Source organism: Ctenopharyngodon idella, chromosome 2 (genome assembly GCF_019924925.1).
Source record: "Ctenopharyngodon idella isolate HZGC_01 chromosome 2, HZGC01, whole genome shotgun sequence".
Classification (NCBI taxonomy): Eukaryota; Metazoa; Chordata; class Actinopteri; order Cypriniformes; family Xenocyprididae; genus Ctenopharyngodon; species Ctenopharyngodon idella.
The window spans coordinates 36,975,895-36,989,101 of NC_067221.1; the positions used below are offsets into that span (position 1 = coordinate 36,975,895).

The 13,207-nt window shown below is 35.5% G+C and overlaps 1 protein-coding gene across 26 annotated transcripts in view; it reads left to right on the plus strand.

Moving 5' to 3' along the window:
* Positions 1-13,207, plus strand: part of mbnl1 (muscleblind-like splicing regulator 1) — a 71,564-nt gene that overhangs the window by 16,584 nt on the left and 41,773 nt on the right. For 22 of the 26 annotated variants that reach the window (XM_051872125.1, XM_051872087.1, XM_051872116.1 and 19 more), the window contains exon 2: positions 6,680-7,290. The exons of 1 other annotated variant lie outside the window; for it this stretch is intronic. In XM_051872125.1, the coding sequence (XP_051728085.1) occupies positions 7,117-7,290 (174 nt within the window). In that variant the 5' untranslated portion in view covers positions 6,680-7,116. Of the gene's footprint in view, positions 1-71; positions 799-3,613; positions 3,636-6,679; positions 7,291-13,207 lie in introns of those variants that run through there. 3 more of the 26 variants (XM_051872107.1, XM_051872097.1, XM_051872135.1) reach the window with 3 other exon arrangements.

The window sequence follows — 13,207 nt, forward strand, 5'->3', positions numbered from 1 at the left end:
CTGTCTCTCTTTTGCAGTTCTAACAGCCGAGGCTTGAAGCATTGCACCACTTTTGCTTGCTTACTGTGTGAGGAGGGGGGGTTGTTCAACGTGTGTGGGCTGTCTTTGACTTTATAGGGTGCTTTTGTGGTTAACTGCAGTTTGTTATGTCTCGGGGATTGCAAACAAATCTCAGCAGTGTTTTTCCTCGTTCTAAAAAGTTGCAGTCGCATCTGTGCGTGTGCGTTTGGCAGGAAACGTCCCTCGCGCAGGTACTCCCCCACCTCTCCGCGACCGGCTACTTGTTTAGACAGTGGCAACCGTATGATTGGTTAACTGTTGAGCCCGAGAGCACTTCTCCTTTTTTAAGCCCCCCTCCCAGGTCTCACTTCCCTTCTGTTTGTTTTATGCGCGTACCAGCGCGTGCATGGTTTTTTTCTCTTTTTTTGCATATGCTCTCAGGCTCTGTCGTAAGAGCCTCTTTCCACTCCCCCCACATGTAAATTACGTGTGACATGTTTAACTGCTGTTTCCTAATATGGCTCGTGCTAGATTTCAGAGCGGTAGGACCCAGTCAGGCACCCTGGGACTGCACAGGGGCGTGTGTGAGAGCGCGTAACTGTCTGCGAGAGGGAAAAGAGAGGGGAGAGAGATGTTGACGCAGGTTTTCACTTCTGTCTGAGTGCGTCACTCTTCCGTGCAGTCATGTAAGTAAACGCTGAACATGCTCTCACTGCAGAGAGAAACATATGGATTCGAGCTCACACAAGTCTGCTCGTCGACTGCTCGCGGTGGTTTTCCTGCGCTAAAGGGAAACATGTAAGAAAAGCTTGCTTAAGAACAGGTTATGCTGACTTTTAGAGGACTTTAACAGGCGGGTTATTGTTTCACAGTGCTGCAGACTGTTAAAAATCAGAAAATGAGAAAAGAATATCGTCGCTGAGAAGTCAGTGCTGAGTGCTGATTGGTTGTGTGTGATTAAAGCAATTGTTTCGGTTGTTTGAAGATCATGTTTTTTTGAAGGGGGAGGAAGAAAAATAAACAAATAATCTGTCTGGGGTGGTCTGGCGCCAAGTCTTCAGGTTTTGTCGACGGCACGCTGTAGTTGAGAAAGTGAAAGTGTCGAGAAAATAAGCACATGGAGACTTCATAGGGAAGCATACTTCACTTTAGTTCTTTTTTGGCCAAATTTTGCATTAGCAAAAATGAATAATCACGGATTGTAATGTTGATGCAAAAAGGTACTTAAACTGTGAATTAACTGTTGGTTTAATCCCATATGCTAGCTATTATACGACTGTTGCGATGATAAATGTGTTGCACCTGCATTAGTTATCTGGTTGTTCGTGCCATCTCGCATCTTATCCCAGGTTTTTCTTGCTTTTTGTTTCAGTGACATTCTTTTTCTTTCATCTTCAGATGCTAGACTTTCATTTGCCAAGGAATGTTTTCTGTTTTTGCATGCAAATGATGCCTGCTGTCTTTAACGCCACTAATGAAATATATCTGATGACGACTGCATGTTGAATGTGTCAAGATGTTTATGTGCTTAACATCTAGAGGGCGTCGTAGAAAAAATACTTATTGTTTTGATAAAATTCTAACTCTTAGCATACTGAACTATTATCATTTGGATAGTTAATAAATAATGTTGAAAATCATTAACCTTTGACCTTTTCGATTCTCACAGCTTTGCAGAACCTTTGTGGGTTTATAAACTGTGCGTGTTTCTGAGTTACTGGGTAGAAGGGCTTTGTGCTGTGTAACCATGGTGATGATACTATTTTCAACCCTTTCCAACATGGCAATCATCACCTACACACATCTGAGTCAAACGATGTAATGCTGTGGTTTAGATAACCATCTCTGCTGCCCGCACACCTTTCTGATCAAGCACTCCGCCCAAATTCAGGCCAGTTCCTTCATGCATGGAAAAAATGCTGATTGGGTTCTGCTGAATTTGGAGTAAATATAATCAATAGTTTAGAGCGTTCACATCTTGCCTGATTCCAGATCAGAAGCATTTCAGTTCTGAATTGCAGAGCGACATTATAAGGATCCATTCTGTATCTCAGACTGTGGTGAAGTCTGATAGATTCTGAAAAATGAGCTGCACTTTAAGGTTGTAGTTGTGTGGTTTTGGGATTATTCTCAAATAAACTTTTGTTGAATGTTTATTTCTAAGGTTTGGTCATAAAAATAAAGGTGATGTGCATCTCATTAGGTTCAACTCAACCTTCATTTTATGAAAAAAAGTTTTTGGCTGAATAATTGGTATTTTGGTATTGGCATTTTTGGTTGTATATAATTCTTTATAGATTTGTAGAAGTTCTTGATGTTGTACATTCATCAAGTTCTTTAGATCAGCGGAATGGTTTCTGAGTTCATATATTGTTTTCTAAAGAACTAGACAATACAAAGCTTTTGACATTTTTGCTGAATATTTGGTATTTTGGTATTGGTATTTTTGGTTGTATATGGTTCTTTAGATATTTGTAGAAGTTTTTGATGTTGTACATTCATCAAGTTCTTTAGATCAGTGGATTGAGTTCTTCGAGTTCATATATGGTTTTCTAAAGAACTAGACAAAATAAAGTTCTTTGACATTTTTGCTGAATATTTGGTATTTGTATTTTTGGCATTTTCGGTTGTATATGGTTCTTTAGAGATTTATAGAAGTTCTTGATGTTGTACATTCATCAAGTTCTTTAGATCAGCAGATTGGTTTCTGAGTTCTTCATGTTCATATATGGTTTTCTAAAGAACCAGACAATATAACATTCATTGTGGAACTTTCAGGTTCTGTGACATCATACTGTAAAATTCCTCCTTGGTTCTAGTTTTTAGTTCCTACTGTGTATGGTTCTGTTTATAAAAGTGTTGGTGCAGGTCATCACACTTTTAAAGCCTTAAACGGTAACAGTTTCCCATATACTTGGGTATTAGCTATTATGTTTACAAATGTAAATCTCCAGTCTCAAACACTGCTGTTTCAAATATTAATATGCTGCATATTTGAAGAGTCAAAGATCTATGCAAGCAGAGTTTGTTTTTTGTTTCCTAGACACAGACTAAACTCAGGCTGATTTTAACCTTTAATTATAATTCCTTCATTTAAAAATCAGTCCTTTAATATCGCACTGCTGCCAAATAACAAACGGAGCCACAGGAAATCAAATGTTCAATCAGGCATTTCTCACCAGCAGGAGAATATTGGACAATCAGTACAGACGTAAATAAAGCCATAAGCCAAAGTGCAAAAAGATTGAAACATTTAATATCTCATTCATGTGAATCATTGAAATAGTTTCCACTTCTTAAAAGAGAACATAACATCCAGTTCTCCTCCCAGTGGCAAAAATGTTTGACTTTTTAATGGGCTTTGATTGGCATACTTCCAGATCATTCTCTCTCTCTCTCTCTCTCTCTCTCTCTCTCTCTCGTTCTTATTTTCTCTCCTTGTTTGACCTTGCAGCAACTTCTAAGAATTCTGTTATTCCACCGCAAAGGATTGTGGGAGATATACAGTGACTTAATAACCAAATCATTTAACCAAAAAAAGAGGGAGCAAAGAAACAGCATCGTTATGATCAAGTGAAAACGAAGATCTTAAAGCAGGATCCAAGTCTGAGCATGAATTTTCTTTAATTGTCACGGTGATTATTCCTCTTCTCAGTAAACACAGATAACGCAGGCATGAGCCTGTTTAATGCAAGATCAAAATCACGCTGCAAGGCTCATGGATTCACATTATCCAGCGCGATCACTTACTTTTCATTTTACAAAATCTTTTAGCCTGTTTTGAGTATTCAGTGTTCTCAGGATCCAGTTTGCTTCCACATTGAAAGTCTTATCGGATTAAAATATGTCATTCCATAAACAGGGCTGTGTTTTGTGTGTGCATATGTGTGTTTGTTTTTATAATTTACTTGGCCAAGGTAGCATACGAGTGCTTTTACAAAAATGTACCATGGTAATCGTTTTTCTGCTAAAGACCCGAGTGAAAAATAAATATACCAAAATGAATTTGAAATACATTTATTTATACTACAAATGCATTTACATATTTATGTACTTAATATAAAAACCCTGCAATTGTACTTTTGGTATACTAAATAGATATACTTAAAGTCTGCTATAGATATACTAATATACTACTATAGATATAATAGATATACTAATTTTGTACCTAATGCACTTTAGTCATCAGTAAGTAGTGCTGAGGTCCAGCTTAAGATATTCTTAAGTATATTTGATTGTGCTAAAACTGAACTATTGCAAGTATACTTTAGGTACACTTTAAATATCTTGCATTTAAAGACTGATACTATATTCATACTATCCTTACTAATAGTGATATTAAAACACATTTTAGGCTTGATATTAAGAAATGTGCACTGTGCAATAAAGAAATACTCCAAATAAAGTTTAATTATAATATTTTTATCAGTCTCAAGCGATAAGTCAGTAAATATGTTAATGGATTTGTACTATACTTAGTATGAAATAAATGTTGATAAATGTCACTAGGGGGACCATGTTTGTTTGTTTATAATATATTATAGAATTATAAATATATTTAATTGTAATATTTGTTTATTTTATTATATAATATACTATAATAAATTATAGTATAGTTAATGTAATATGTAATATTTACATTTAATTTAATTCATTTTATTATCTGTTTTACATTTATTTATTTATAATATATTTAATTTGATTATTTGTGTTATGTATTGTTCATAATATATTATAGAATTATAAATATTTATATTTCATTTAAATTATTTTATTATTTGTTTACCATGTGTTTATTTTTTATTTATAATATATTATAGAATTATAAATATATTTATTATTTGTTTTTTATTTATTTATAATATATTATAGAATTATAAATATGTATTTATTTGTTTGTTTTTTACTACTGGAAAATACTAATAAATTACTAGATTTTTGCATTTTCTGAAGACAGTGAATTGTTCTTGCACATGCAGACCCTGTTCAGAGAGGTTTTTAGCACTTTGTTGTGAATGGTTGCTAAGGTATTGTGATTGGTTGCTAGGTGGTTACTTACTGGCCCAAGTTAAAAGAGGCCACTCTCAAGTCTCTCTGTTATTCTAGTCTCTAGATATGACTCAGTGAGTAAGAAACTTTAGAAATTATTTCATTTTCTTTTCTTGTTTTTATGGAACTGGTAGATAATACCAAGCTTGCATAGTTTTATTAACAATAACTGCAATAACTATGTAATTTAAGTTGAAATTATGGTAGATTTTTCGTAAATGTGTCGTTTCTCAACCTCTCTCAGACTGAGCTGCTGCTCTCAACTAACATGTGGCCGGAACATTGCTACATCTCTTCCTGTGATTGGCTCACTGTTAGTCGCACAATACTTTAGAGAAACAGGAAATGACCTCACCGTTCACTTTCCACCTTCTCAAGCTCTGTTAAATGATACAGTATGTCACTCACAATTCTTAGCTGTAGCTGTGATGTGCATTTTGGGTTATTTTTTTCTCAACCTGAAATGAAACTTAAAATTCTGAAGGGTTGCTTTGTAGGGTTGTGTTCTGTGTGTTTGTATAAAACAGAGACCAGTGTGTGTGTGTGTGTGTGTGTATGTGTGTCAGTGGGGTGTGTGTTAGTCCAGGAATGTGTGTGACAATGTTTTATTTGCTCTGACTGACAGTATTCTGCAGACTTCAGTGCATTTCTGGCATTTTTAGGGGTGTGAAGGATTTATGCAGCTGGTGAGAGTCTAATAGAGAATGAGTGAGAAACTGAGTGACACAGAGATAAAGTGGAAGATGGGCTGCGTCCCAATTCTACTCATGCTGCCTGTCCTAATTAGTACAATTCCATGCAGTGAATTTTCAGAATGTGCATTTTCTGTATGCATGGAATACCTGCATAATCTACAACATCTGCCAAAATATGCAGTATAATATGCTGCATCCCATGTAATTCAACCAACTTGACATTCCATGAATACTTGATCTATTTTTACATGAAACAGGATCAAAATTGCACAATAAGTTTATTCTGGAGATGATAACTGGAGAGCGGGAATAAACAGAGGTCATGTGATGGCCTCATGATCATGAGCTCATGTGATGATAATGTAGCATGCTATAGTTTTAAATGGTTATTGTTGCATAATGCATCCCATATCACATGCTATTTTGAAAAAATAGTAAGTCGTATATGCTGTAGGTGATTCTTCAGTTAGGGGAACATTTTTGTGTCCCCTAAGATGATTAAAATATCTTTTAATCTATATACGCATCTACTATATATTATAGTAGCTTTCATTTTTTTTATTTGCTATATATATATATATATATATATATATATAATATATATGTGTGTGTGTGTGTATTATATAGTTTTCATTCATAGTTTTAAGGTAAAATTTGCCATAATTTCAGTTCCCAGGCTTTTTAACCTCCGCCTTTTTTTTATATAAAATTTAAAATTCTTTTTTTTTTTTTTAATTCTATTGTTTTTGTTTTTGAAGAAGTTTCATTTTTCAAGATTTCAGGTAGCTGAAAGTGCCTATTCAGTTCGTGTCAGTGCACAGCTTTGTCCACAGTGAAAAAATCTAATCACAGGCTCAATTGATGAAAATGTTTGCTGAAGAGTCCTTTAGGAAGGTCCTATAAAGCTGTTTTCCCCCTCTTTTTCTCTGTTGCAGGTGGGTACTGAGTATCGTGCCCTTTCTTGCGTCTGCCGCTGCTTGGAGCTGCTTATAGTACCAGCCTCAGCTTTCCTGCCTGCTTGCTGCCCACATCAGTGAAAGAACTGCCCGCACAATCCCTGTGACCCCGAACGACCCCTACTTTTTTGCTCATACTCAAACAGACAGAGCTGAAGTGGGCACTATTGAATCAGCCAATCAGAGTCAAGGATTTTTGCTTTGGGATCCATTACTGCAGTTCAGTTTTTCCTTGCAGCAACATTTTTTTTTTGTTCTTTTTGCTTTGGCCTGGTGTGTATCCACAAGGAAAGAGGAGCTTAATGATCTAAGAAAGAGAACATTTTTAAAAGAACAAACTGCTTTTGACAAACACAAGCACACCCAAAGCACTTTGGGATTTTAAGGAATTGAAGTTTGCTTGCCGCTAAAGCGAGATGGCGATGAATATGGCTCACATGCGGGACACGAAATGGCTGACGCTGGAGGTGTGTCGAGAGTTTCAGCGGGGAACGTGCTCACGCTCCGATGCTGAGTGCAAGTTTGCGCATCCTGCCAAGAGCTGCCAGGTGGAGAACGGGCGAGTCATTGCGTGCTTTGATTCGTTGAAGGTAAGAAACGCCTCGGACTTCCAACTCTAGTGTGCACAGTCAGAACGTTAATGCCATTTACAGGTATTTCAGGTATAGACTGTAGATATGCTAACAAAATTTTGTTATTTTTGTAATTTTGTTAAAATCTGTCAGTCTTTCTGATCTTTTTTAACTGAATATGCCCACTTTTGCTCACATGATTAAATTTATTATTATTTTTCATTTTATTTTTTAATATTTATCATTATTTTTATTTATCATTATTTTTATTTATTTATTTATTTATTTTTTGACCTTTTGATTTTTTTTATGATCATAGTAGAGAAAAGAGAGAAAAATATGAAGGAGAGTCCATACTGAAAAATTTTTTGTAGGCCATACTGAAAAATTTACCAAGCTAGAATAGAACTCTTCACCCACATGAGTATGCACACTTTTGGTCACACAAGTATATATTTTTTTCATTATTTTATTTTATTATTGTATTGTATTGTATTGTATTGTATTTTATTATTATTATTTTATTTATAATTACAATTTTATTTGTATTTATTATTTATTTTGAATTAATTAATCATTATTATTTATTTATTTTTACCTTTTGATACATCTTTTTTTGACCATGATAGTTAAAGGACAGGAAAAGAAGAGCAGGAAGAGAAGTGAGACTGGAAAATGTTGCAAGCTAGACTAGAACACTCAATGCTAGTATTTTAGCAGTTTTTGTTTTTAAAGATGCAAATGAGTGAGTTATTCATTCATTGATTAGACTTTTTTTCCAAATTTTACTAGTTTGTTCATTTCACTAGTCAAATAGCACTTTTATGAGCATGAAAATAAGTTTCCACATTCCATACTAACAAGATTAGTTTCCATATTATCTGGCTGTATAAATGGGCCAGTGTTTTACCTTAGAATGACACGGCTGAGGCTTTAGCCATAAATTCCTTCTTCCTACTTACTTTGGATGCTAACATGAGCATTCCACAGTATATAAAAATGCAAATCAACTGCACTGAAAAGCACAGGGAATTTTATATAAGAATTTCTTTTACAGGTGTAGTAGTCTAGACCAGTGTTTCTCAACTGGTGGGTTGTGACCCAAAAGTGGGTCATGGACAACAAAAACGTATTTCTAAATTTTTTTTTTTTTTTTTTTTCCTCTGATGCAAGACTTTTATTTTGAAAGATGTGTGTGAAAGCTGTTGATTCTTCTGCAATCGCCCTTTTTTAAATTCCACTGCATTACATTTCCATAGAGTGGTGCAGGTATGATGTCAGAACCTGGAAGTCTAATTTGCCGCTGGTTCCTTTGAGATTTTCCTATGGGGTTTTAAAATAGCTAAATTCAATTTATGAGTAAATTAAAGCTTGTGGTAAACATAACTTGACGTTTTGTTCTACAACGTAGACTGCACACACTCACACCCCAAACTGCCTTATTTAGTTCGTTATTAAAAACGTACGTTATGTTGTCATTTACCAAAACTACCAAAAAGTACCAATAAATTATGTAAGTAGTATGTCATGTGTTAGCTGGTAAGGATTTGCATGCTGGCATGATGTTTGTTCTATTCATCAGGATCAGTGTGTATATGTTTTATTAACAGTTTATGTTTTTTAACTTTAATCCAAAATACCACCTATATTTTTGATGACTGTGGCGGCTCATACCAACTTCCTAAATAGTTTGTTACTGCTATTTAATAGCCTTACCTTATAATACTGTTTATTCACAAGTGTTAGCGAAATTCTTAGAATTTATGTGTGTTAAGTAAAGTGGGACAGTACTCATGTGTGTGTTAACCATTTTTGAGAAATAAATTAGCTTGGTTAAAATTCCCAAAAATTTAGGTCGTGGCTTAATGACCATGAGAAAATGTGGGTCCCATGGCCAAACCAGTTGAGAACCACTGGTCTAGACCACAAAACTTGTGGGAGGAGCCCATCACAATGGCAACACACCAGTGTTGTTGGCGTGATTGAAACTGTGATGATCACTGTCACATAAAGAACACAAGTCTTATGTAGAATAAAAGAGCTATTTTTTACCTTTAAGTAACTGGAATCCTCAGCTTTTTGCATAGAGAAGTTCCTGCAAACTCTCAAAGTTGCAAAACATTTCTACAAATGTCCAAATCCAGGTCTCTTAGAGGAGAAGACTAAACATAAACTGATTATTCTGTGCTTTGCTGCCTTGTAATGACACACTGAATCTCTTATGTTTGGACAAGACTGAGGTTGAGGTCTTATGTGTGGAATTACTCTGGTGAGATGGTGCTTGAGCGGTTCTGCTTGCTGAGAGTCCAGCACTACACTTTTCTGCAGTTTTTCAGTTCAATTCCTCATTTGGTCAAAGTGAAATAGACACTCAGTACAGCTTATGTACTCTAAAACCACCAGAACCCAAGCCTGGATGAGCAAGACAACATTAAGCTCTCAAAACTGGAGGTTTTGGAGATACGGTGTTCACGATAATGGTTTTCATTTAATTTTGATAATTATATGGCTATATTGTATTTTTAAACCCTTGGAACATTCAGCAAAAAGCCACTGGTATTAGGACAAATCCCAAAAATATGAGAAATATATATATATAGAGAGAGAGGCCGCTCGTAGAAGCTAATGCATGTGTTTCCATCATTCCCATTTCTCGTCCCAAGTTCAAGCTCTCTCCAGATCAAAATCCTCTATGATGAACAGACTGATACCAACCGCTAACTCCACTGAGATCTGATCCTCGTCCATGAGCCCTCTGCTTTTCTCTCTAATAACACCGAAAATCACATCCATCAGTGCGGACCCCAAGATTGGCCCTCTCCAAAAGTCTGAGTCAACAGAGACAGAAAAGTCTGTAGTGCGAAGCAGAAGAAACTAGGGTTCTGCCATTTAGATGCATCTATTGTTTGGTGTTTAAAGAAGGAAGACATAATTGTGTTGCAACGAGATGTTTAAAGTGGTTCAATTGTTATTTTACGGAAGTCACAAAGTTCTGGCCAAAAAGCTTAACACATGCCCATGCAGGGCATGCAAGTCTACTTGTTTTATGTAATTAATGCAATTTTATAGAGGTGTAACGATACACAGAAGTCACGGCTCGGTCGTACCTCGGTTTTGGGGTCACGGTTTGATACAAGTTTGGTACAACAGGAAAAAGCAACAAAGGTTTCTTTTCATTTATTTTGAACAGACAGTAGTGCAAATAACAGTTTGTTCCGCTTCCACGACACAAATCGGCACAATGCCAAATGATTTTGTCTCATTATAACAGCGGAAACAACTTAAAATACTCCCTCATTTATGGTCATAAAGATATGAGTAAGATATCATTCGAAACTGTAAAGAAACTATTATTTTTATTTGTGTGCACTCACAATAAAAACAAAACATTGTGCTTTTGTAAAATAAAGAAAACAAACAGGATGCCACTTTCTGCCGTCCCGTTTTTCTTTTCTGTGAAGTTAGTGGAGCGTGTCACAAAAATGTATCGAAATTAAGCATATAGGTCAATAGCAAGCTCTTGCGTGCCATCTGAACACTTGTTTTGGGTTAGTGCATCTCTTCTTCTTCTTCTGCTCTTTTTTCTGATTTGGCGGTTAGCAAACAGCGTTGGATTACCACGCACACCCCCTTCTGGATTGGAGTGTGGATCGCCTTTGACTGACTGTATTCGTCGTCTGACTGCATGCACCGAACCGTGACGTCTGTACCATGATGGTTTGGATGAATACATGTACCGTTACACCCTACAATTTTATATAATAAATTAATTTAAAAATATATTTTACATTTTTTAGTTGTTTATATATATATATATAAAATATACTCATTCCTATTGTTGCTAAGGTACTCAGTGTTTTTAGAGCATTGCCATGCTGCTGTTAGGGTGTGCTGGGTGGTTGATAGGTCATTGGTAGGGAGCATTGCTAAGGTGTTTTTGGTGGTGGTGGCTCACCCCTAGTTCTTTATGATAGTGTTTGTGATATGATATGACCTGGGTGCCTCAAATAAAATGAGTCTGGAAAATTAAATTAATTCCCAACATATGAGCAGTAATAAAAGTGACTTGTCTTAGCAAGGATGTCTAAAAGGTTTTTCCATTAATGTTTAGACCTTAAGCTTTGATAAATGAATTATGGCCTATGTTACATCTGTCCAGAATCAGCTTCTGTGAAGTTCCACCAATCCATTACTCTGGTTCATGTCGTCCAGCGTTTGGCTTAGTGTGGAGCTACTAAATTATTAATATAACTAAATATATTTAAATATTAAAAAGACCACATGTGCTAAATTATTAAAATGTCTAAATATGCTGAAATATTAAAAACATAAGTTATGAGTTTATTAGCTGTTCATTTGTATCGCCAGGACTTTTCAAACAACTCGCTGTGTGTGTGTGTGTGTGTGTGTGTGTGCATGACCACTTCCTTCCAGAGCAGTAGGGAATGCCACTTTGTAATTTTCCATCTATTTTTACATGGCAGGAGAAAAGCAAACACACACACAGACACACACTGGCAGGGGGGGGTTCAAGCTAAATCTCAGGTCTGCTGGGAAACCTTGGCAATGTTTCAGGTGTTCCCCTCCACAGACACACACTCACATACACATACTGTACATACACACATACACACCAAGACATTTGTTTATGTTAGATGTATTCAGCAGTAGCGACACCTTCAATAAATATACAGCATTTACAAAAAAAGTACTATGGTATTACTATAGCTTTTTTGGACATTATCATTAAAGTAATACCATTTATTTTTTATGTTAGTTAAAAGACCTGTTTTAATAAATTTAAAAAAAATATTTTATTCTTGTGATGCAAAGCTGAATTTTCCAGTCTTCAGTCTCACATGATCCTTTAGAAATTATTCTAATATGCTGATTTGATGATCAAGAAACATTTCTTATTATTATCAATGTTGTTCTGCTTAATATTTTTATATAAACCATGATACAATTTGATGAATAGAAAGTTCAAAAGAACATTTATTTGAAAGAGAAATCTTTTGTAACATAAATATTTTTACTCTCACTTTTGATCCATGCGTCATTGTTAAATAAAAATATAAATTAAACTTTTTTTTTTTTTTAAATGTACTGATCCCAAACTTTTGAACGTTAGTGTATATTCTTATTTTATATTATATATATATATTTTATACAGTATTATTATATTGTTATATGATAGTTATAGTATTTAATAATTCTATATTAATTTTTATTAATATATATTTTATATCACAGTAATGGTGTGCGCAATGATTTTTCTGAAAAAGTAAAAATGGTTTACATTTACATTTGCCAGTGTCTGTTTTGAGTGATTCATGAAATCAACCTCATTGCATTATTTTTTCTTTTATTTGCAAACTAATAAACGCAAACTAAAGGACAAGATAATTTGTTGCAATTAAAAATCTATATTTCGTCATACCTCACAGCTCTGGTAGAGCCACAGTACTGTTTTCTAAAGGAGGTAGAGTAAAAACAGATGAAACTGTGAACATGTGAAGATCTACTGTGAATAAAGGCCAACGAGAGTCGTGAATCTGGCGCTGGCCTCATGTGTTTGTGTGTGTTTGAGAGAGAAAGAGAGGTAAAGATCTAAAGAAATTGTTTCAGTGCAGATGTGGACAGAAGAACATTGTCTAGTGTGTGTGTGTGTGTGTGTGTGTGTGTGTGTTTGTGTGTGTGTGTGTGTGTGTGTGTGTGTGTGTGTGTGTGTGTGTGTGTGTGTGCAACAGCTCTCTTGGCCATGTTGGATCATGCTGGCTGGATGAAAAGCACACTGTGAGGCTGCTGACGCTGACTGCCATGGGCCAAAGTCCAGACACACACACACACACACACACACACACACACACACACACACACACACACACACACACACTGCTCGGCTTTATCTATCATCCTTCCATCTGACAGAATG